Raw genomic sequence first — 25,614 nt, 5'->3', positions numbered from 1 at the left:
GGGACTGGATTAGTGCCCCCTTGTCATAATATAACACAACAGTGTGGCCTTAGATATGAATCAGTTGTCTCTAAATCAGTCCTATGTAACAGTATCAGCTGATCTGAAAGAAGGGAAAGGAATACAATCGGATCCAAAATGCAGCCCTTTGACCTGGATTCTCAGCATGGCATTCGTAGATGATCCTATTCTTAAGAGTCAGGCCCTAGAAACTCTCTAGAATTAAGACCATCTTCTTGTAAGGCAGCCCTTTTAGGAATCAGAAACTATACCTCTTAGGAGAGGATCTAAAATATTTCCAGACATACCAAATTCTACTCCCAAGCATATTCTGTGTTCAATGCACTGTTTATTTGGTCTTCCATTTGGAGTATGTAGTTATTCCTCCTCAGCCATGGGGGGTACATTCCAAGATCCCCAGTGGATGCTTGAAAGTATGCCTAGTACTGAACTGTATATAACTGTTTTCTGCTATACATACATGCCTGTGATAAAGTTTAATTAATAAATTAAATGCAGTAAGAGATGAACAATAACTAATAATAAAATGGAACAAGTATAACAATATGCTGTAATGAAAGTTATTTGAATGTGTCATTAGTAAGTAAGAAAGGGTGACTTGAACACAAGGACGGCACTAATCTTTGACAGGAGATCTGATAACCAAGAGGGCTAAGAAGTGGACTAACGGGCAGGGAGGGTACACGGCATGGAGACGCTGGACAAAGGGGTGATTTACATCCAGGGCGGGAGGGAGCAGGACGGTGTGAGATTTCATCATACTACTCAGGACGACTCGCAATTTAAAACTTCAAATTGTTTATTTCTGGAATTTTTAGTAGAAAATTTTGGGTCAGGATTGATTGAGGGTGACTGAAACGGCAGAAAGCGAAACCACAGGTAAGGTGGGAGTACTGTGCAGGGAAATAGAGGTTCCTGCAGGCAGGTATTGTGCCTCCGGTGGACGGAGTCCACCTGTCAGTAACTAGTGGAAGGGGTAGGGTGGTGGTGGACAAATTCCATTGGTTGAGCCGAATTGTTACATGTATTTATGCCATAGAACATTTGAACTGGGAGAAACCTTGTCTAATCCGCTCATTCCATTACTGACGATATTGAAATCCAGAGAAGTGAAGGAATTTTCCTCCGATCTCCACCTTGTATCCCAGGAGGGGCAGGCAGGGCGCAGCCTACAGTCTGTGTTTCCTGAGTCCTGGTTCTGTGCTTTGTCCACCACTACGCTGTTTCTAGTACCAGCTTGTCACTTTGGCCCATGGCCGGCTTCTCTGCATTTCCCGCAGCATGAGTTTCGCCTCCAGCATGCATTTCTGTCTTGGGCTGAAAACATGGGAGCTGCGTTCCCAGTGAGGTTCTGCTTTTCGCACGCACTGCTTCCAACTGCCGGCAGGAACCAGAGGGCAGGTGCACAAAAGACCCCCAAAAAAGAACCAGCAGTCTGTGCCTAGTCACAACAAGCTGTAGTAGTACTAGGTAAAACTATACTAAAACACTTTCTCCTCGTTTTGTAAATACTGTAAGAACCTGAAAATATTAGTGAGCTCTTAGTAGGGGCCTGTCTCAAGATCCTGATTCAAGTATGAGAATTTTGCTTTTCCCTGAGATGGACTCCATGAAGCTCCAATTACGACCTTTTTCTTGCTTAATGTTGGAAAACTACAAAAATGTTCAAATGAAAGACTCTTTCTAAACTGGAAAGATAAAGCTGAATATACATTAACATGTGTTAATGTAATCTGGCAAGGTTAGGCAAACAGTGTATCATTCCAATAAAAGCAGTCTAAGAAAAGAAAAATATTGGGCATATTCTCTGTTTATTTCAAATGCTTTTTTTAGAAAAACATAAAAGAAAACTTTGCAGGTAGGGCTGTAAAAGTATGTTCACTTCTGTACACTTGTATTGGTTTATTTTCTCTTTTGGTTTTCTTTTCTTTTGTCCTTATACATTAAAATGAACGAGTCAGCAGAGTTTGTACTTGTTCTTTCAAGATTTTACTTTATACCACCCTCTCTATTAGATGTGTTTATATTCAGGTTTTTAAATCAGGAATGGGATTAGTCCGGAAGCTGACCATCCATAACAGAGAATCTTTATCTGGGAGAGCAGTGTGCATCACTGAAAACAAAACACACTAGGCAGAGAGAACGAGATTCCAGGTCTGACTGCCACTTTTCTGACAAGCTCTGTGGCCTTGTGGAGCTCGTTTTTCCCTTTCTGGTCTCAGAATCCACATTTGTGGGTGAAGACATTAGACTAATGCTGAGACTCTTTTTCAGCTTTGAAATATTCTGACTCGAATTATTTGTAGTTACTTCTCTGTTACCCAGATACATTGCAGCTGTCTCTCTCACTTCTTACCCCATCTCCCTCCTCTCTTCATTCCTTTCTTCCCTCCCTCCTTCCTTTTTTCTCCCTTCTTTCTTCCTTCCCACTGATATTTTCCTTTTCTTACAGAAAAGAATTCAGGACTAAGAGTCCAGTGACCCAGATATGTATAGTGCCAATGGTAGGTATGAGTGGGAGCACACTGCGTCAGGCAAAGTTGGAAATGGAGAAATTATTGAAACCGTTCACTGTGGGAGACACCGAGATGCAGTCTAGGAAGAAATCAGGGCTTTGTGGGTAACGGAACAACTCTTGTGCTGAAATTTGACACTGCTCCTTACATTCCACATTCTCTAAAAGTTAGCACATATTTCCTAGGTGTGTACTGCACCAGCAGTGTGACAGGCTTGGGCTTGCAAAGGTGAATGACATGCAGCCACTACACTTAGGAAGACCCGGCCAGTGGGAGCATGCAAACCAGAATGTCTAGTGACTCTGTAGCTCTTACACGCTTGACTTTCAGTTCATTGCCACTTACACTTGGAGACTGTAAAAGCTGTTGACATGAAATGGCTATGAGTGGTGGAATTTAATTAATATGATTTTGAGGTCGAAGGATTGAACTGACAGTGGTGTATTTAGGAAGAAATCGAACGATGTCAGCGACAACAGACAGGTTACACCCTAAAGCGTTCAGAGGGCCACCGGCAACCGTTCTGTTCTTCAGAGGCTCTGTCCAAATGAAACACAGAGTGAGAGGAACGGTGCAAGTGCAGTGTTTTCAGTCTTAGCATGTTAACCCTACTTTGCCTCTTATGAACCGAGTGACCCCCTCTGGACTTCTGATGCAGATAATTACAGTTACCTTACGAGGTTGTTGGGGGGATTAGAGCTAGCTTCTGGCCCTGAAGAAGTACCTAATAAATATCCATTAATATCATTTAATAATACTATTATACAGCAAATAAAGACAATGGTGTCATAAAATTACGTAGACACCACCCGGAGATTGAGTGTGCAAAATAATGAATGGGTAGGGTTTTTCAAGGCTCTTCGTGTTCATGATTGCTAGCATGAATGTGAACCAGTTACCATTACCCCTCTTTGGATCTCTCTACATCTTGCTAGTGTCAGGATATCCGTCAGCCTTCCGTCATTTTGGACACATGAGATCACTTGACCCTGCAGACATTTGTCTGGATTTCACTGGGCACAAGTTCACAAATAAGTGATTGCAGTATGTGGTCATGGACTTGAGGTCAAGTGTTCATCTTTTTAAGGACCTTGTTCTAAACCATTTTAAGGACATGGAGCCAATATAAATCGGATGCAAGTTATAGAAAGTTGTCCTGGAAATAGTCTCACCAACACATTTTACCTGTACTTGGATGGGAAGGGGTGGTTTGCAAATCCTGCCAACCTCATTAACAGACCTGTGAGAGGTTCGTGTATTCCAGCTGAACAACTGGAATAAACTGTGCGTGTCTTTCCAAGAATTGGTGAGAAACTACTTGGCCTCTGTTTCTGATGCCCAAGAAATGAGTTTTTCTGGAACTCTTTAGCAACTAACCTTATTTTAGCCCACTCGCTAGAGGTGTGGTGTCCCAGAATTGACATGGGCTCCACAGAAGGACTTAGAATCTAAGAGCAAGTCCTGCCACCTCCTCCTCTGTAGTTATTTATACTACTCCTCTGGGAGGAGGAGTCATAACTTTAGCAACAACCAGGGTATGGAGAAGACAGGTTCCCTCTTGGTACTTGGCCTTGTGTTGAGTTGAGAGTAAGGTCACTCTAGCGGGACCTCAAGGTAATTGCTCTGTTCACCATTAGAACAGTCATCTGACTTCAGGGATTCATCCGAAACTCTGGAGAGGTTTTGCACTAACCATTATATTTGAGTTGGAACAACAAGAGTTGGTTCTTGGTAACCATGCACAGCCCCAAGAGCCCACCTAGACAGGCAAGCACCCCTCTTTATTAGAACAAGTACTGAGGTCCAATCTTACTTTGCATTATCCATTTTGCCTTCTTTTTAAAAGAGACTAATCAACTAGTGCTACTTTGAAATATTTTATGTGAAAAAAGAAGACTATGTTGCTTTCACAACTTTTAAAATGAATAAGTGATTGCATTTTTTCATTCAACAGTTGTTTATTAAGCAGCTGCTTTTGCATGGCTCAGGCTACTAGCTGGGGGTACAGTGGTTAAGAAGACCGATATGGTCCGTAAAGGCATATATTATATAAAAAGTGCATCCCTATTTAATTACAATTGTGAAAAGGACTGCACAAGAGAAGAATAGAGAGCCGAAAGAACTCATAATAAAAGTTATGGAGCCGAGATCTCTTCTAGGCACTATGTATCAGCTCATTTAAACCTCATCGCAAGTCACCAGTATTATTCCCATTGTGCAGATCAGGCAATATGAGTAACAAAAAGATGAGGTCATTTAGGGTCGGAGTCCCAGAGAGCGGTTTCCAGGCTTTCGAACTCACGTGGAAAGGTGCTGGCTCGGGCAGTAGATGGCCATTACTTGTGATCAGATGGCCATCAGCTGTAACCAGTTAGCCATTAGCCACTAATATAACTGCCGTGGCTATGCTGGCAGGGGGTTGGTTGGTTGGCAGAGAAGCAGATGGCAGATTGCAGCTAGCAAATGGGGTTGGTTGGCAATAAAGAGGGCGGCGGATTGCAGCTAGCAAGTGCACTTAGCAAGCTGATTGTGGACTACAGATCGTGTTGATCCTACTTCCTGTGTCTCGATGAGCCGCCATCAAGAGTATAGTGGTATGACTCCCCATCTATGGCTCCATTGGTGTTCCTTTTCGGCCTCACCGTATCCTGCGTTCTTGTGTGGGGAGCGGGAGCTGAGTCCCTGCGCTACGTTTTCCCACGGTCATGCCGCTAGCAAAATATCAAATTTTAACCCCAGGCAATCTGACTCCAGAGTCTTCACTGATAACCACTGTACATGGTTTCTATGAGAAAATGACTTTTAATCTATGTTTTGAAAAATTGACTCTGAGGTAGAAAGGAGATCATATAGAGAAAGAACTGGAAGAGGACTAGTATGGCTGGAGCCCAGAGAGGGAAGAAAAGACTAGGGGAGAAGCGGGTGGGGAGCAGGTGGTGCAGGGCTTGATGGCCTGCCCAAGGGATGGGAGCTTCTTCTGGTTGAATTCAATCAGCTCTGAAGCGAAGCCCCTCCTCGGTCAAGAAGACCCTCTCAGGGGCCTCCCATGCCTGTGACATGAAAGCATTGCGGGCAGTTCTCCTGAGCTGGCGAGATTATTTCAGATCAATTTACTATTGTGTCAGTAGAAAGTAGCCTGTTTGAGGATGCTTTATCTGTGTTATTACTCTGTCCCATTAACGTCTTTCCCAGGTCAAATATTTTCTGCTATTTCTGAGATTTGCAGGACTGCATTTTCCATAGTGGTTCATGTAGTGAACTTCTGGCAAGTTCCGTAATCATCACCATCACAATGGCTAGCACTGTGTGGCAGGCACTGTGTTGAGTGTTTTCCATAGATTCTTGTGTTACAGCCTCAACATCATGAGGTAGGTACTGCTGCTATCCATCTACAGGGATTAAATGACATGCCACAGGTCCCACTGACTAGTGTCAAACTAGGGTTGCCTGGTGCCAAAATCTATGCTGAACCCTTCACGATGACGCCTCCCTGCATGTGGCCCAAAGTTAGTGATAGAACTGATTCTAAAACTCAGGTTTTACATTAAGTTTCATTTTCTAGACCAACAGTTAAATCTCACAGGAAAAAGGAAAAAGAAAGGAAATAGAATAGAACACCATGGACCTTACCATGACCTGAAGCAGTCTTGTAAACATGATACAGATTTACCAGCCCACCAGCTGAATTGGTAGCATTGACAAAAATAGAGAGATCTGAAGGGAGTGGGGGATCTGTATTTGGATATTAACCATTAGGAGTTTGGAAGAGAGAATTAAAAATTAAACAAAAGTTTTAATAGTTAATTGGTTACGTACTATGTGCTAAGTTCTTTACGTTTATTCACTCAGTCCTCACAACAACCAGATAAAATTGGTCATATTTGTATCTCCAGTTTACAGATGAGGAACACAAAAGTCTTCTGGATTATTTCTTTTTCTTTCATTGCTGTCTCCTACTTACCCTGAATCTCATCTCCTCACAGTAACCAAAGTTATCCTTTACAAATATCCCTAGATCATGTCTCCCTCGTACCTAAAAGCCTCCAGTGGCCTTCTGTTGCATTTGGAATGAAACCCATACTTCTTATTGTGGCCCCCAATGCAGTCAATGATATAGCCCAGTGGTTTTCACACTCCAGAAGCATCAGACTGACCTGGAGGGCTTGTTAACACAGAGATGGCCAAGTGCCTCTTCACATTTCTAACAAGTTCCAGTTGATACTGATGCTACTCATCCAGGGACCGTTTAAGAACCACTGATGAGCCCCTCATTAACTCTCTGACCTTGCCTCCTGTACTTTTCCTTTTGGTGACCAATGTCCAGCCACATTTGCTGCCATTTTTTCCCTTAAACTATGCATTCTCAATGGTGAGACTTCTCTCCCAAGGGGAGTGAAAGTTGGTTCTTGAGGGGGGAAAAAAAGCAAAAAAAAAAAAAAAGAAAGTTAGATATTATGATAGTTTGTGGGCTTCCAAAGCTCAACTTTACCCAGCAGATGAATAATATATCTGTGGTATTAAAATTTCATGAAGGAGGACCGTGTTGGGGAGTAAAAATGTCTAGAGAGGCTCTTAAGAGGATATAATGGAAAAAGTTGTGCAACAGTGTCTTTAAAAACCAGGTATGTTCCTGCACAGAGCTTTTGCACTTGTTAGCCATGTGTCTGGAATGTTCTTTTCCCACATCTTCCCAAGACTGACTCCTCATCATTTTTATCTCAGATAAATATAACTTCCTCAAATAGCCCTTTCCTCACTACTCTAAGGTACAAACCTACCATATCACATTCTTCTGCTTTTTTATTTTCATAGTACAGCTGCTCTTTGTCTTACAGTGGGGTTACATCCCAATAAACCCATTGTAAGTTGAAAATGTCATAAGTAAAAAATACATTTAATACACCTAACCTACCGAACATCATACGTAGCTTAACCTAGCCTGTGTCCACCGGATGTGTATTGTTTTCACACCATCGTAAAGTCGAGCCATTGCAGTTCCAGGACTGCCTGTACTGAGCATGACCTGAATTCATCCTGTGTATTGGTTGGATTGTTGTTGGTTGACTGACACCTTCACTAGCAAGTCTGTACGAGAGGAACACGTTGGTTATAGTCTATTATGCTGGCCCGAGCCTATTATAAAGTCTAACACACAATTAGAGCTTGATAATGATTGTGAATACATGAATGGATGTTAGTCACACAGTTGATAAAGTGGTCAACCTGAGATTTCAAGCCCCTGCTTAACCACTGATGAAACCCAAGGGTCGTTGACTGAAGGTACCTGGTAGGAATGCTGCTGTCACAATTTGTTGGCCCGTACAGATTACCTGAGTCATCCAACAGATGGGGGTGGGGGGCGAGCAAGAGCAAAAATTTTTCCAATTTGTTTAATCCCAGTCCCACCACTTTATTTTCTCCCATGGTTTTCACAAGCAGGAGAAAATGGGGAGAAGGAAATCTCAGGGATTTCAAGTGAGGAGATCTATGTTAAGTGACGTGGGTAATATTATCCTCCTATTTTACAAATGAGATAACCTGAAGCACAGAAAGCTTAATCAAATGCCCAAGGCCATAGAGCCAGTAATTAAAGAGGCTGTGAAGCCAGCCTATTTTCTTTCTCTTCCTCTGGGACCTATTCTTGGGGCTGACACACCTGGTCATAGCTCCATTATCTTGAGTGTCATCCATACCCAAAAGCCAACACATTCTAGAACATTTCTGTTATTACAAAGAGTCTTACTAGACACTGAGGCAAAAGATTAGCCCTTCTTGGCTTCACCTCTGCCCAGTCTTGATTGGGAAAATGGGAAGGTCAAGTAAAGTGACCTTGATCTATAAATCAAAGAGAAATAATTTCTGGTCAGTTCCACTGTTGCTTGAGAGTTAGTTGTCTAATCCCCCTCCTACCCAACAAAAATGTGCAGTCACTGTTTTATCTCCAAGAACCTGACACAGTGTAGATGCTCAAAAAATATTCATTCCCTGGAAAGCAAACAAAATAATGAGTGAGGCAGCAAAATAGACAATGTTCACAATTTTGTAGGAATTGGAAATTACATAACCAGAAGGAAGAAATGATAAAATAGAATAATATCCAATTACAGAAAAGAAAAAAAAACGTGGTTGTCTTCAATGCAGTTTTTGCTAATAACTTACCATTGTGTTTGCAGAGGAAGGAGACACTCATGAATTTTTGTAGGAAGTAAGTAGAACTTCAGTTGGTTGCAGCACATAAAGAAAGGCATTATAATGGAACAAAGTGGAAAGTTCTACAAATATTTCTAATCCTCAGCCACAATATTTGTGGAAATCTGGGGGTGACAAATTCTTCTGACTCTTACAGGTCTGTATCTTCTTCCCCCACCTCCAGTCCTTACCAACACCACGGGATCCACTTTTCTTATTGAAATAAACACTTCTCGTTGCTAAAACTCTTTCCTGCTCCAGTGCAGTAAACCCTCTAGGACTCTGAAAAGGTGACAGTACTTAGAATAATTATTCCCAAGCCATCAATACCAGGACTTTTATCTCCATGCCTATTATAAAAATTCTCCAATTTCTTAAAAGTGCATTTCTTTTCATTGACTTCAGTGTGATGCAAGGCTTCGGGGACTAGCTAAGTGAACAGGTGCAGCAGCCAGGGTACGGATGCAGCACTCTAGGTTTCCCAGAGCAACTGGGCAAGGAGAGCTGCATCACTTTACAATTTCAATTCAATACCATGGAAACCTCCCACCATAAAATGCACAAGATGAAGCACTGTGTGCAGGAGCTGGCTTGCATGTTAGGGTTCTTCTTTAAACTTTACTTTTTGGTGAATACTTTTGTAAGGGTCGGGAGCTTGTTTGGGACAGTAGAAAGCAGGAACTCCACATCTGGAATCTTGCATCTGTCTAGCTGTGTGACCGCAGAGAAGTCACATTCTTTCTGTGGGCCTCAGTGGTCTCATCTATAAAAAGGGGATCTGACACTTCTGGCACACTAAAAGTTGTAAAGTTTAAAGGAAGAAATAGAAGTGAAGGCACTTTGAAAGTTTGCAGCACTCCAGGCAAGCTAGGTGATGTTATGGCTAATTGGGACATTCTGACCAAATGTATTTGTGGCTCAGCTCGTTGCTCCTTCTCTTCCACAGAATTCGGGGGGAAGTCGAGCCTGCTCACCATCCGCTCAGCACCTGAACGTGGCATTTGAGAATGTCCGCACTGAAGGAGTCTGTAGCAATTGCTTGGTTTTAACTAGTGAGAAGTATAACAATATGATTTACAATTGCATGCGCTCTGCTAAGCATTTTATGTGTATTATCTCATGTGACCGCCCAGCCCGGGGGATGGAGGCTCTTGTTATTCTCATTTTCAGAAGAGGAAACCAAGGCTCAAGAGAAGTGAGGTACCCTGCATAAGGCCACACGGGTACTGAGAAGGAGAGCTGGGGTTTAAACTCAAGTCTGTCTGACTCAGACATCTATTCTCTTGACCCTCATACTTCTTAAATAATATGCCATATGCACTTTAACAAGTAATCATAGCTGCTTCTTGTGGAATGCTTACAATGCACTAGGCAAAATTATTCCCATTATTCAGCAGCTACTCCAAGAGGGTAAGTGGCTTGCTTGCCTGAAGTCTCCAGCTAGTTAGAGGCAGAGCCGGGATGGCACATTATATGCATCTGACTTCCCAGGGGCTGCCCACTGCTCTATACCAAATAGCTGAATGGGCAGCTCCACCCTGGATTACCCCCTGACTAAAGCAAGTATGATCAAAAAAGCACTAGTTCTGGAACTTAATGACTTTCCAATGAATTTGCATATTGCACCACTCAGGCCACTTAACCAGAAGCTGCCATGCTTTTCGAAATGACCCAGCATCTCACATCCCCTCAGAACTGCTGCTCCAGAACAGTAAGTCCAAGAAACAGTGCTGAGACAGGGCCACAGGGGGTAAATATTTGGTTCCCTGGATACAGCTGCAAGTGTTGGGTGAGATTTCCTCTCACAAGACTCCCCTGGTGCTGCAGGCAGTCCGGAACTGAGATTAGAATAGAGCAGGAACAGAAGTGGGGAGAAACTTGCCGACAGAGCATAATGACATGTGTTCAGTTCTGCTTATGAATGAGAAAGCTGGAAACATCTTTCACTGGTGTTTTAAGGTCACAACGGCATCCTTTAGCAGGGAAAAAAGGTCCAGTGGCTTGATAGATTCCAAAAGAACAGTAGCAACACAGCTGGTTGGAATCTGGTTATTAAGAGATAAAGAAATCACTCAGTTGCCAATGAGATCTGAACAGTAGAAATGGGTAGAAAACTGAGAAGTGGAGCAGGAGATGGGAATGAAGGGAAATTCAGTCATTCATTCCATACGTCTTTATTAAGCCCCATGATGTGCTAGGCACTGTCTCAGGGGCTAGACAAGCCGCAGTAAAGGAAAAGTACATTCCAGTGGCAGAAGAATAGACGAGGTCAATGATACTGAGCATGTGGTCGGAGAGTTGCTGTCCTAGAGAATCTCAGTGGTGAACTTGCCCTCTGGGGAAAGTATATTAATAAATTACACAGTTATATATGAACCTTCCACTGCGAGGGAGGTCAGCACCCCAATTCCTGGGGCTGTTCAAGAGTCAACTGTGTAACAGTCACCTTTTATGCCAGCCTCTGTTTGCCAAGCTCTGTTCCAGGCATACATGAGCACAACTCTGTTGGGCGATATCATCAGCCCCATTTTAGAGATGTAAAGTAAGTCCTAGAAAAGTTGGCTGTGCTGCACTTTGAACACAGTTCAGTCTGAATTCAAAACCTCTGTTCTATCCTCTCAGCCTCAACCTCCTGACATGGTGCTCTGAACTTCTCCAGTGGTGTGCTGGTCAATGTCCCCAGCAGGTCCCCAACCAGCTCTGTGGGGACAAAGACACCGATATGTGGCATTTGCCAGTGTCTGTGATGGAAACTCTCTCACCTTGACTGGTTTCACGGTACCTGTTGGAAAGAGATGAGCAGTAGAACACCATTAAAGAGCAATTGGTACTGGAAAGGTTCAGTAGACATAAATCACCTCAGGACCAAAGATAATAGTGAAATATAGTAAAATATTTGGAAGGTGATGAGTTTTGATCATTTATTACTTTTGCTTTTAATGTACTTACATTTTAAATATTGGTTGTGCTTAACAACCCACTTGAAAATAGGATGGAGGGTGCTTGTGGGCTGCTAGGACATGGCTCCACGTCACCGTTCTCTCTCTTGAAGGACTCTTTACCCCTCATGTATTCCCTTGTTTTCTCCCAAAAATCTTTTTTGGCTCCTTTTTCATATTTCTTTTGTCTCCTTGACCTGTGATTTTCCAGTTTTGTTTTAATCTTTGAATCCTGTGTTAGCCTCAAAAAATGACTGAATCTCATTTAAAAACACAACCTGCATTAGGTGACAAAATAGTTTCCTCACTAAATATTAGAAGTGTCTAGGTTGAGAGGGAATGTCTCTTCTGTGATGGTAAAATGAGTCCTACACATTAAGATTAAGAATGTTTCTGTGTTGTCTCAAATGCGTTAGACTTTTCTGTTTTCTTTTTTTTAAAATTTATTGGGGTGACAATTGTTAGTAAAGTTACATAGATTTCAGGTGTACAATTCTGTATTACATCATCTATAAATCCCATTGTGTGTTCACCACCCAGAGTCAGTTCTCCTTCCATCACCATATATTTGATCCCCCTTACCCTCATCATCCACCACCCACCCCCCTTACCCTCAACTTTTCTGTTTTCACACTTCAGTCGTGCTTTTCTAAATCCCCTATTTAAATATGACAGTTCTACCCGCCAAGCTAGCACCTAATACAATGTGTTTTCATTAATTAATTATAAACTCCCTGAGGACTCAGTTCAGCCTCTACTTATACATGGACCACAAAGAACAAAAAGACTTTGAAAAGCATAAACCAGAGACAATCTAACAGGGTTGATGAAAAATTGAACCATGAAAACTCTGACAATACGTGTGTTCTCCAAAATTAGTGTAAAGTTGGTTTAGTCATTTTCACTAATTTTTGTTCATTTTTAGGTTTCTGGGGCAATATATGGGATTTGTTTGCTTATATTCAGCCCAGGTTTCCAGGTGTGCCCTACAGTGAATAAACAGTACCTAGGATATCGTTAACTTGGAAGTACTGCAGGTTTATTTTTAAAATCCTTTCACCCTAGCTGTGCTTGCCTCTGCTGCTAAGGTTTTTGAAAGCCGCAGTACTTTTGCTCCTTCCTACAGGCTGTTTTTCACGGGAAAAGAGAAAACTGACAGTTGGCAAACAGAAAGTTTCCAAACCATGGCGTATCTGCTACTTGCATAATCACTGAAGCCAAAATTTCCATTTTCTACAGAGAACTTTGTTTTTGGTCAACCTGAACTGCATATAAGAACTAAACTCCCGCACGGCTCACTGGCTGCGCCCTTGGCTTCTTTTGGGAACACTTTGTGACTTTTCCTTTTTACAGTATCTGTGCCCTCCCATTTTTTTTCTTTTTTGACTCATTGATGCTGTACCATGACATCTAAAAATACAGCCTGACAACTGGTTTTAAGTAAAGAGGATGTTTCTTTCTGGAAAGGAACAGCAGAAACATCCTGCATGGTTTTCTGAAAATAAACATTTGACAGTCTCTCATCAGTGCCTAATCTGTTTCTAATTGGAAAAGTGCAGAGTATTTCCAAAGAGAACCCTGCTTTTCACTGCAGCTTCTTCCAGGAAGAAGCTTCCATGAAAACATGTCTCCTGTGTGTTGCCCTTGGTAGTAAGCTCCTTGTTGAACTTCACTTATTAGCTAGGGACCTCAGGCAAGTTATTCTCATCGTCTTGGGGACTCAGCTTCTTCAGTGTAAAATGAGGAGCAAAAAATATTTACTTCACAGGGTGGTTGTGAGAATTCAGTGGATATCATGTATATTAAAGCACATCACATAGACAAAGCAGTCAGCACATACTCATTTCCATTTCATGTTGGTGAGAACAAAAATAGCTGGCCAACGTCACGATCAGTCACAATGAGATAAGAAGCACGAGTTTGCAAGCATTCCCAGCTTTGGGCACAGGGGCAGCTGAAAATGGTGTTTGTGAGTTAGCCTGTTGACCTATCACTGAGAAATTAGAATGGAGTTAATACTTAGCTATTAGGTTGCCCACTCTTTCCAGGGTTTAACTGGTGGATTGATTTTCAGTTTAAGTACGACAGCTTGGCCTCTTCTTAACCCAGAAGAACTTTTTTTCTAGAGAAAAATAACCATTTATCCAACTCAAAATAACCACTTACAGTTAACATAATAGCAGTCAACAGCTTACAAATAATTTCCATTAATAGTAATAGTATTCACTGATAATGCATCTCAGGCACTTAGCAGAGACCAAATACCCAATATGTGCCCAATAAATAGAGTGTATTACTGGTGCTGTGATTATCATCTGTACCTTTGAGGTAGATTTGAGGTTCAACCCTCATTGATACAAGAGATAAACAAAGCTAAATGAGATTGATTCTTATCATTCCCATTTCATGGAGGAAGGAGCTGAAATAAGAAAGATACCATGATTTTCAGGCCCTGGTCTTAGTTAAATGGCAGAGCTGGGACACAAGCCCAAGCCTCCTGATTCTATTATAAATCCCGTGCACACTTCATGGACACCAAGCTGGTGTGTCCTCATGGCCTTCAGCTCCAGACTTAATAAGCTGCTTTGTTTCTTTCTTTCTTCCTTTGAAGACTCTGTCTTTTCGCCAGCCTTATGCAATCAGGCAATGATCTGATAAGGGACTGTCTTTTATGAGAATGCTGTCTCCAGGGAGTATCTGCCAAAGCTGACCGAAATTGCTTGCCAGGTTGATGCTGGAGCTGCAAAAATGGCTGACCATTGGCCAGCCTTACTTGTTTGCCATGTCCTCCAACCTCTGCCAGTCAGAAAGAAGCTTGCTGCTAAATGCTAATGTTCAGAAAACAGGTTATCCCTCTAATCTCTGCTGGGAGCCACTTGTTAAGAGCAGTGGTCCAATTAATATAAGTTTTCTGCATCAATTTCTTCATTTTTCATGCGTCCTGGGTAAGAAGTCAGTTTTGGAGTAAATTTTGTACATCCTAAGAAATTAATTGCACTGCCAGTTGAGCTATATGAGACTTTATTGTTATCTGAAAATATGTAATTGCTAATAGTTTCTTTTCTCCTGGTTGAGTTGTTCTCAACCAGGGATAGTTTTGTTCCCCTGGAGCCATATTTGGTTGTCACAGGAGGCAGCAGGGTGGGGTGGGGTGTTACTAGCATCTAGTGGGTAAGAGACCAGGGATGCTGCTAAACACCTTGCAATGCACAGGACAGTCCCCACAACAGAGAATTATCTGGCCACAGATGTCAGTAGTGCCAAAGTTCAGAAATCCCACTCTAGGACAAGCTCCAGTGACCTTGCTGATCTCGTTTGCAGTTATGTTAGTACCGAGAACAGTGCTTGCACTTAGAAAGTGCTCAGTAAGTATTGGTTGAGTGAATGAATGAGCCCATGATCCAGAGCTGTTCCACACTGAATTACCTGCATTGTGTGCTTCATCTTAAGCCCAGAGTGATGTGGATTCTGGCCCAGGAGGCTACAGGACTGATGCCAGGCTCTGTCTCTTTTTCCTCTTTGACTTCCAATGAACCTGCGAGAGACGCACAAGAGTCCTGCTGGTTTTTATAGAACTACTGGGACCTGAGATTCTGCCCCAGTTCATCACAACAGGCCCCTCTCTGCACTTCAGTTCAGCACCCATAAAATCTAAATGGTAAAATCTCTTATCTCACAGGGCTGTTAGCAGCACGAAAGAAGGTACTGCATGTGAAGTGCTTAGCGTCCGTGGGACATACACCTGTGCTCGGTGGAGCAGGAGAAGCCATAACTGACACTGAACAAGAAGTCCCCAGTGATGGCATATTGGGAGGGCATGCATCGTCTTGAAAGAACTTGAGGGAAAATCACAGCTGACTCGGTTCGGGGACATCTGTGTCAGTCTTGGCCATTCTCTTAACGAGAGTGTCAATAGCTCATATTCAGTCAACACCCAGAGATGATATAAAGGGGCCCTGTTCAGCTGGGGTTGACATCATTTGGGTGAAATATAAAACTCCGTCCACTCAATAGATCCCAAAGTAGGAACGTCCTAGATACATGCCTTCTACCTCTCTCCAGTTTCTCCAGAATAGCTCATCTGATGAGGAGTTTAATAACACACCTTGTTCTCTGGGTAGAAAGCTTGCTTTTTATGTGTAAGTCTGTCTAGGCCAAGACTTGGAAGGTGTTTTGGAACATCCTCTTTTTACATTATGCTTTGTACATTGAAATCATCTGTAAATTTATTTCATTGTTAATTGTGTTTACGTTCTGAATAGTTAAGGTCCTTCACACAGCAGATATGTATTTACCACAGTCTTACCATGTGCACTGTTATATGCCCTGGGAATTCAGTGGTGAACAAATCAATCAAGGCCTCTCCTGTGGAATTTCCATTCTGATCGTGAAAGACAGAGAAGGATAAAAAACAAACAAAAATAGATAAGAAATATTAGCTATAAAGAAGATAAAGCAGCATGGTATAAGAGAATGTGTCTGGGCTCCACTTTATATTGAGGGCAGGGAAGGCCCTTCGGAAATGGTGATGTTTGATTTAAGGTCTGAGAAATGCAAAAGCACCCAATCATGCAGTGATCTGGGGGAAAGGCATTCTAGACAGAGGGAACAGCATATGCAAAGTCTCAAAGTGGAAACAAGCTTTGATTTGGAGAAGGAAAAGGAAGCCAGTGTGGGTGGTGTGTCAGGGCAAGGCTGATGGGTTGGAAATAAAAATAGAGGCCACAGGGGCGTGAAGGGATAGATAATGTGGACATATTCGGGGAGGTAAGGAGATTCTCTACTGTGTTACAGAAGAAGCCATAAGGCAATTTTAAGCAGGAACACGGAGGGATGATCTGTATTTTAGAGATATTGTTCACATGGCCATGTGGAGATGGTACCATTGTGGGACTCAGTTAAAGGCATGGAACCTGGTTACGTAGCTGACTTTGCATACATCAAGGCAAGGCATGATGGTTAATTAGACTCTGGTGGGTCACCCCCCAAAAAATCCTGAGGAGTCATTTTTATGAGGCAGGCCCTCTCATGCTAAGCTGTCAGAAAAGGTCAAAAAGGAAAGAGAGAGGGGTGGGGGGCGTTTACTGTTTCCTTTCCAAACTTTCGTATTTTCGTGTTCCAAAGAACGACTAAAGCAAAACCGAAGTAGGCTGGGGTTCTGGACTTTCTTATGGTTGTGTTTCCTGATGCCTTTAGTCTGACCCCAGGCATTGTGAATGGTCTCACAGTGCCCTGTGCTGACTTGCCTGTGGGTCTCTTATCCACTCTCTCTCCTTTCTCGGCTCCTAAATCAGGTAGTGGGAGTCGGGCTTGCAGGCAGGGGCTATGATCACACAGACTTGACCCCCATGATGGGCTACCCATCCGGGTGCTCCAGGAAGCAGACGTCTTACCCGTGACCGATTCTCACTTCCCTTCTGATCTTCCTCACTTAACCACTGACCAGATGGGCAAGGCCCTTCCACCAGCACTCAGCGCTTAGCCTCTGAGGACCGTGCTCTCAGCTAGGCAGCAAACGCAGGGCAGCCACAGATTGAGGTGGGCATTTTAATCCAACACACAATTTCAACCTCTGCATTCCTGGGGTTGAATGGAGGAGGAGGTGGCGGGAAGGGTGTAGTGTGGGTGGGTGCCATGGGAAACTTCTCAAATTCATCATTTTTATGTTTTTAATTCCATGCAAGGCATTGCTGCTATTAGCTGTCACTGGGTAGGGGTCAAATCTGAAACTGTTCCGATGGTCTCTGGGGTTCAGAAGTGATTCCGTGTAACACAATTTCACACACAGAGTAGAGAAGAAGTATTGCCCACTATCCTTGTGTTTGCTTATGAAAAGAAATGTGTGCTTCCTTTGGAACTCCTTAAATGAAATATTGTGGCTTAACTTGGAAACAAGTTTTTGTCTGAAATGAAGAGAGTAAAGAGCTAAAGAGGGAAACACAGACCCTTAAATTGTAACAGAAACCAATTTGCAATGAGAAATGCTTATTTACTTATTCTTTTCCTAGGTGGAATGATAAAATTCCTGTTTCTGTAAAGAAAGCAAATTGTCAGGAAAATCACATAGAATGTGAAAAGAAAAGACAATATATTTAATTTCTTCTGTAGATAATAATTACATTGAAAAATGGGAAAGTGAAGGACATGGGACTCAGGAGCTAGTCTGCCCAGGGTGGAATCCCAGTTCTGCCTCTTAATAGCTGTGTGGCCTTGGGCAAGTTACTTGGCCTCTCTGTGCCTCAGTTTCCTCAATTGTAAAATAAAGATGATAGAGCTATTTACCTCTGGCATTAAATGAGTTACTACATATTAAATATATTGAATATGCTCAATAAAATTGATGATTGATTTACGATTTTTTTAAAAGTGATTCTCTATTTATGGATATAATCATTGTAATCCAGGAATAGGTTCCTACAAATATAACTCCTGTTGTTGAAATTAAAAGATAAAGCATCAGTGGGAGTCATGTTTTTAAATAAATAAGAGATGCCCGGTTTGGTGTTTTCTTTTTATAGTTACAGGTTTTTTTCATTTAAAAAAATTAAGCTGATGTGGAAAAGAGCACTTGAATAAGACGGCATTGTTTATCAGCTGAGTAGCCTTGTGCACACCACTTACATTCCAGCCTGGAAGTCAGAGTCTTTTGAGTTTTAATCCTAGGTGTCCCATTGACCAGCTGTGTGGCTTTGGGCAGGTCTGTTCCTTAGTTTCCCCATATCTCAAATAAGGGGCAGTTATTAGATGCCTTTGATTCTATTTATAAATTCTACAATTCCAACTACTTCTAGTCAACATATTTCCTTGCAATTGAAATGACTTTTTATGCCTGCTTTATGACACTTTGTTTCCCCTTTTCTCTGCACCCATTGAATCCCCTGAGAATGGGCTGTGTGGGAAGGCTTTCCCACAGTTTGCACTTTACATTGTATAACATACCATGTGTACAGCGAAGTACTTAACCTTTCTGAGTCTCATAAGCAATGTTCTGATAGCTTTTAAGCTGACATCTTCAAAGTGAAATAAACCACTTCTGAGGACTGCATTTATTATAGTTCTTATTTGCTCAAAAATTAACAAACAGCCAAACCTGCCTGTAATCCATTTATGCTCCCAATTTTTGGGTTAGGAGCTGGGCTTTGGGTGTGGGTTCAGTTCTGCCATTTAGGAATCTTGTTATGTATAATCTCTCTAAGCTCATTCACCTGTAGTATGAGGCGATAAGACTACTTGCCTCATGTGAGTATCACATGGTTGAACATACTAATACATGTGAAGTGCTTAGTGCAGTGCCTGGCATATGCAAAGTGCCTGTTAGTGGTGTTATTACTGTTACTATTAAAATGCCCGGCTGGGTGCCAGGCACACAGAAGCCACACAGGAACCAGTGGGCCCCAATTTTTCTTTACTTCTACTCTGTCAGTTCTGGAGAACTTACCTGCCATGTGCTTGTTAACTGGCTTGTTAACTTTACCTGTCATTTATCTTCTTTGCAATGAGTTAGTCTTCCCATGAAAAAACTTTTTTAAAAATTGGGAGCATAAATGGATTACAGGCAGGTTTGGCTGTTTGTTAATTTTTGAGCAAATAAGAACTATAATAAATGCAGCCTTCAGAAGTGGTTTATTTCACTTTGAAGATGTCAGCTTAATAGCTATCAGAACATTGCTTATGAGACTCCGAAAGGTTAAGTAGCTTCTCTAAGGTAACACAGCTACTAACAGATGAAATAGGATTTTGAATCCAAATCTGAATTAGAACTCCTGTGCAAGTTACGTCAATTCTCAGGCCTCGGTTTCCTGCTGATTAAAATGAGATGTCCCCTTCACAGGCTTCTGCAGAGGTTGAAATACCCCACATTAGTGAGGGTCAAGTGTCAAGCACTTGCCTGATGTATAAGGTGTGTCTCTTCCCTAGTACCACGTGAACTTAATCAGCGTTGCTTGCTCACATCACAGGACTCTCAGGAACCTGGCAGGTAACAAGTTGGAGTGAGCTGGAGACCCCAAACCCCACCTAGAGAGGGAGCTGCTCTGCCTCTCCCTGGCCACATGTTGCCATAGAGGAAATCCAGCCCAGTGTTTCCAGATCTTACCATCTAAATTTTTAAGTGTCATCTCCTGATTTCTGATATTGTCAACTAAAAACTTATTCATAAGCATAACCTTTCACCCTTCAGTTTAAGTAAGTGACAAGGGCAAGCCTTTCTGTTGCTGGTGACCATCATCAGCCCCCCTGCCCGCCCACAGAAAGGAAAGGGCTTCATGCATACTGTGCACAGATGGGTGGACATAAAACTGTAGCATTTTTCTCCTCAGTTCATCTGCACTGTCCTTCTCCAGCTTGTACGTATCTTATCACATCACACAGTGAGTTGTTTGTTCAGAACCCCTACCCCCAAAATGTCACCCTTTCTGTTGGTTGTTGTATTGTCCTGATGGGAGCATCAGTGATTATGAGCTGATGACTTTACCATACTAATGACATCACCTGTGAAGTCCATCCTTTGGAAACCTTTTGCCTTGGTTTAGGTACAGATACCTGTGGTATCTTATGAAGATAAGATAGTTGCAAGAAGCAGAATCCAACTCAAGTTAATTTAAGAGAGAGAAAACAGGTGGTTTTATTGAAGGAATACTGGGGTGTTTCATGTAACCCAAGGACAAAAATTCACCCAGACCAGTGGAAGGACTAGAAGTGATGGGAAAGACATTGGGAACGCTGATAGTAGTTCTCTCAAGCTTTTCCTCTCAGGCCGCATGATTTCTCTTGCCTCCTACTAGCTACTTGCCTCCTTCATTCTCTCTGCAGATGGCTTCCCTTTTTCTCCACACACAGCAGACAATGGCTGTCCCATATTTGCATCTGCTCAGACTCAATTCCAGATTCCCTTGACTGACGTTCTGATTGGCCCAGCTTGGGTCAGGTGTCCACCCCTGGTTCAAACAACTGAGGCCAAAGGGGCAGGACCACGTTGTACAAATATGGCCATCACTGCCTATGTTTGTCATGAGATGTCATATACACACACACACACGCACACACACACACCACGTACACAGACTCCTACCCACACAGAGTCATGTATATATGTATAAGATTTCTGGATGGTTTTACACACACACACACACACACACACACACACACACAGTAAGAGTACTTTTTCATTTTAATATTATGTCTAAGAATATTAAAATGAAACAGTTAATATAAATGTTTGTTTTTTATTGGGGAATACTGGGGAACAGTGCTCCTCCAGGGCCCATCAGCTCCAAGTCGTTGTCCTTCAATCTAGTTGTGGAAGGCACAGCTCGGCTCCAAGGCCAGTCACTGTTTTCAATCTTTAGTTTCATGGGGCGCAGCCCACCATCCCATAGGGGAATTGAACCGGCAACTTTGTTGTTGAGAGCTTGCGCTCTAACCAACTGAGCCATCCGGCCGCCCCTCCAGAAGCGCAGCAGCAGCTCCTTGTTTTCAGTCTAGTTGTGGAGGGCGCAGCTCATTGGCCAAAGTGGGAATCGAGCTGGCAACCCTGTTCTTCAGAGCTCACACTCTAACCAACTGAGCCATCTGGTTGCCCCTAAATACCATGTTTCCCTGAAAATAAGACCTAGACAGACAGTCAGCTCTAATATGTCTTTTGGAGCAAAAATTAATATAAGACACGGTCTTATTTTACTATAATATAAGACTGGGTCTTATATAATATAATATAATATAATATAATATAATATAATATAATATAATATAATATAATATAATATAATATAATATAATATAATATAACATCCGGTATAATATAATACCGGGTCTTATATTAATTTTTGCTCCAAAAGTCGCACTAGAGCTGATTGCCCGGCTAGGTCTTATTTTCAGGGAAACATGGTCTGTGCTTTTTTTTAAATATATAATGTATGTATCTTAAAATCCATGTAAAGATGGTCTGTGAGGATTCTCCTCAAACTGACTGGGTGGTGAGTTCAGCAGGTAAAATGATCTGAAGTGTGGGTTATGCAAGGGAGCTCTTTGCATTCTATGCATTGTTTAAATATTGTACAGAGAATATTTCCCAGGATTGTAGTTATAAGTGATAAAAATTAAACATAATTGGATATTTTATACATCAAACTGTTCTTAACTATATATCTTAACAGTTCTTAACTGTTCTTAATTATAGTATTGATATACTTATAAAGGGGTGCAGAAATTTTAAAAATGGAGACTTTAAATTTTAACTTTAGAATCGTATGTTTTTCTTCTTATAATTATACATATATTGTATTTATTAAAACACACCAATCAGTAAAGCTTTTTCACTTGAAAATAAAATATTGATTTAAGGAATAACATAGTAGTTTCCTCTGGGAAGGAAAACTACATTTCATAGTATAAAGTTGTGTGCACTGCATAGGTATTCTTACAATATATTGAGTCAGCTCTGCTTTTTGTCCTTTTCTTCTTTTAAATCCAAAAGCTAAAAAAAAAAAAATTTATTAAAAATTAACTCCAAGAGCTAATGCCATATGATAAAGCTTTATGACCAAGCCTGTTGATTAACTCAGGTGACGCCATTTTTACTCTGAGCACATCACATGTGAAATAAATGATGAATCACCTTCAAGGATTTTCCTGCCAGCCCCGGCCCTGACACCACTCTTGCTGTCTTGTCCCCACAGATGACAGAAGGCAGGCACTGCCAGGTACACCTCCTGGATGATAGGAGACTGGAGCTGCTGGTTCAGGTAGGTGTTGCCCACACAGGTTCACTCTGTGAGCCCCCTAGCCTGTGTTTAGGCTGCTCGCTTATCTGTGCTGCAGACCTAATGACTCAGGACTGATTGAGAGAGAAAAGGGAGCCTCGAAGTCACAAATCCTGGTCTGTACATAAGAGTAACTATAGCTTGGTGACATGTATTCCAATCTCATATTTGATATTCAGTAGCTGTGTGACCCTGGGCAAGTGACTTTACGTCTCTGAACCTCTTATTGGTAAATTGGGGAACATAATACTTCGCTGAAAGGGTTATTGTGAGCTGAAAATCTGCATCCTGCCACTTTCCTGCTGCATGACATTGTCCAAGTTAAATATTCCGTTTCGTCCACTGTGAACTGGAACTAAGATAGCCCAGTCTTTCTCACAGAATTGTGGTTAAAATCAAGTTAGATTATATATAGGAATGAAATCTCTGTAAAATATATGGAACTATATGAGTGATGATATTTTAATTGTTGATGCTTCACACTCTGTTTACCCAGCACTTTGGACTAAGACTCTTAAAAATTGTGGAAGTCCCCGCTGACAGCCACTCCTACGGCTATGACTAGAAGTCTCTCTTTGACCAAACCTAACTTTTTGTCCCTTCTGAGGCTTGTCCCTAACCCACTGTGCATAAGCTTCAATTGGAATGAAAATAGCACAGTCAACAATAGTTTCAACAGAGTAGACATTTTAGTCTCGATGTCTGCCTGTTTTTCTTTTTTTTCTTTCTTCCTTCCTTTCTTTCTTTTTTCTTTCTCTTTTTTCTCCTTTTCTTTCTTTCCTCCTTCCTTCCTTCTTTCCCTCTCTCCCTCCATTTCTCCTCCCTCCCTTCCTCCGTCCCTCCTTCCTTTCCTCCGTCTCTCTCCTCTCTCTCTCTCTCTCTCTCTCTCTTTTTCCCTTTTTCCCCAGCCTTCCTCCCTTCTTCCCTTTCTCTTATCACAACTATTCTTCCTTCCCCAACAGGAAACATTCAACCCTCAAACCATCATAATGAACCTTAAACTCTTTGGCTCAAAGTTCAAAAAGAATGCCCTCCTGCAAATCCCCTTTTCCTTCCCCAGTCCCTGCATATCTTGCATCCGCTTGACAGCCGTTGTGGCTGATTACAAACCATGCTTCTTCCCACCAGGTCCAGTGCTTCCTAAAAGCTCATAGATTAGATCCTTCTTCTAACCAGGTGCTCAGTAAGTACTAGTGATGCTGACCTATACAGTGGGTATAATTACTCCCTCGAGAGAAATGAAAAGCTTAGGCTTTGGAATCAGACAGAATTGGGTCCAAATCTCTGACCTTCCTAACTGTAACATCAAGAAAAGTGCTGAACTTATCTTGGCTTGGTTGGCTCATCCGTAAAATGGAAATAAAAACCCCAATCTCATAGGTTCATTATAGGGATGAAATGAGGTAATAGATAAAAGGCATTCAGCACAATAAATGGTTATTGTTCTTAGTTCTACCGGTTACCACCACCACCATCCCCACCACAGCCTTGGGTCTTGATCTTCTTTAACTGGCCCCCATCAGGCAAAGTTATTCCTACAGTCCAGACAGTGAGGTATTTAATATTCTTTGTCTTGGTCACTAGCACCATGTTACATATAAAAGAGTATTTTTCCAAAATACAAACGCATGAGTAAGCACAGTTTTATCTTAGAGGAAAAATGTAAAGTACTAGACTGAATTGCAAATAAATGAAAATGATGATTCATTCATGCTCCTATTCCCAATTTCCTCTCCTTCCCAATCTCTTAGAGAATGGTCTACAATAGATTAATCTATGAAGCAAAAGGGGTCAGGTATTTAAAAATAAACGGAAGCTGCTTTAAACTATTTGGGGCAAAGGAAGGTGGTAGCATATAAGAAAGAGGCAACCAAATTGTTTCTAATCAGATAAATATCTTGACAGCCCAAACTTCTGTCAAGAGAGTTGCTGGATCTCGTGGCTTCACATTTTAACCTGAAAGAAAAGGAGTACTTTGGAATCACGTTTACAGATGATACGTAAGTGTTTTTCCAATAGTTTTTATTTATTTATCTTTTGTCTGGACCACCTACTCGCTGTCATTCACAATTAGCAAAAGAGGGGGGAAAATGCTCCAAAAATTAGAGAGTATGTCCTGCTTAAAGATTTTTTTTAATGCAAGATGTTTCTCCCAGGAATATTGTAAAAGGAGAAGAAAAGGAATATTGACCATTTTAAGAACTTAAAATATTGTTCTACATGTTTTAGAAATTTATTGTAATGAGTTTGTTATTCTTCTCTAAATGCAGTATGCTTGCTTAGCTTATGTATCAGTGATAGAAATACTAGCTTGTTATTCATTCAGATCTTAAAACTGAGTAATGTTTTGGTGTTGGTGGTGAGACAGTTTACAAGCAAATTTATGGTCCACCAATAAAATATGTACATAACTTAATAAGGAATAAACTTTTTAACTTCTGTGTAGGTCCATTTTATGTTGCCTCTTTTCTTTTACTTACATTTTTTATACTAAATTGGATATTGTATATACGAGGTATGATCAAACAATATGGTGAATGTTTAAATTTTAAAAATGTATTACAGTAAAAGATACGTTATCATTAATCCCCCTCAGAACACTCCCCCTCACTTCACACACACTTACCCATCGTTCTTGCCAATTCCTGAAGCAGTTCTGGAAGTCCTCTTTCTTGAATGTCTTTAGTTGTGCTGTCGTGGTTGCCTGAATGTCCTGAAACATTTTGACTTTGGGGAAGAGCCAGAAGTCGCACGGTGCCAAATCCGATGAATAAGGTGGATGAGGACACACCATAATGTTTTTATTTGACAGAAATTGCCGTATACCAGAAGCGATGTGTGACACAGTGCGTTGTCATGATGGAGGATGATTTACAGCACACTTTAAAACACACCTCTCAACCATAGCTCACACCCGACTGATTGCACTGAACAAGTTGAAACTTGTCACACACTGTTACTAAGGTTCGACATATAGCTTCCCATGTTTCTTTTTTTGTTTTGCTTTTTTGTTGTTGTTTTTTTGGTTTTTTTTTTACCAACCAACCAACCACCCACCCACCCACCCACCCAAAAAACCAACCACCCAACCAACCGCAGCTTCCCATGTTGAAGATCCCTGCCTTTCCATTGGATGGCACTCGGCAGCAGCATTCACCGTATTTTGTGATCACAACAAAAAAGCTGTGT

The 25,614-nt window shown here is 41.6% G+C and overlaps 1 protein-coding gene across 8 annotated transcripts in view; it reads left to right on the top strand.

Moving 5' to 3' along the window:
* FRMD4B (FERM domain containing 4B) overlaps positions 1-25,614 on the top strand; it is a 382,714-nt gene that overhangs the window by 225,784 nt on the left and 131,316 nt on the right. For 7 of the 8 annotated variants that reach the window (XM_019711733.3, XM_019711729.3, XM_019711732.3 and 4 more), the window contains 2 exons: positions 22,342-22,407; positions 24,331-24,425. In XM_019711733.3, coding sequence (XP_019567292.3) covers positions 22,342-22,407; positions 24,331-24,425 — 161 coding nt within the window. Of the gene's footprint in view, positions 1-17,121; positions 17,204-22,341; positions 22,408-24,330; positions 24,426-25,614 lie in introns of those variants that run through there. The other variant, XM_074313266.2, reaches the window with a different exon arrangement.

This window comes from Rhinolophus sinicus, chromosome 5, assembly GCF_057876585.1.
Source record: "Rhinolophus sinicus isolate RSI-liver-muscle chromosome 5, RSI-T2T, whole genome shotgun sequence".
In the NCBI taxonomy this organism is placed as follows: Eukaryota; Metazoa; Chordata; class Mammalia; order Chiroptera; family Rhinolophidae; genus Rhinolophus; species Rhinolophus sinicus.
The sequence above is the reverse complement of the archived record's forward strand: the minus strand, read 5'-3'. Positions and strand labels throughout refer to the sequence as shown.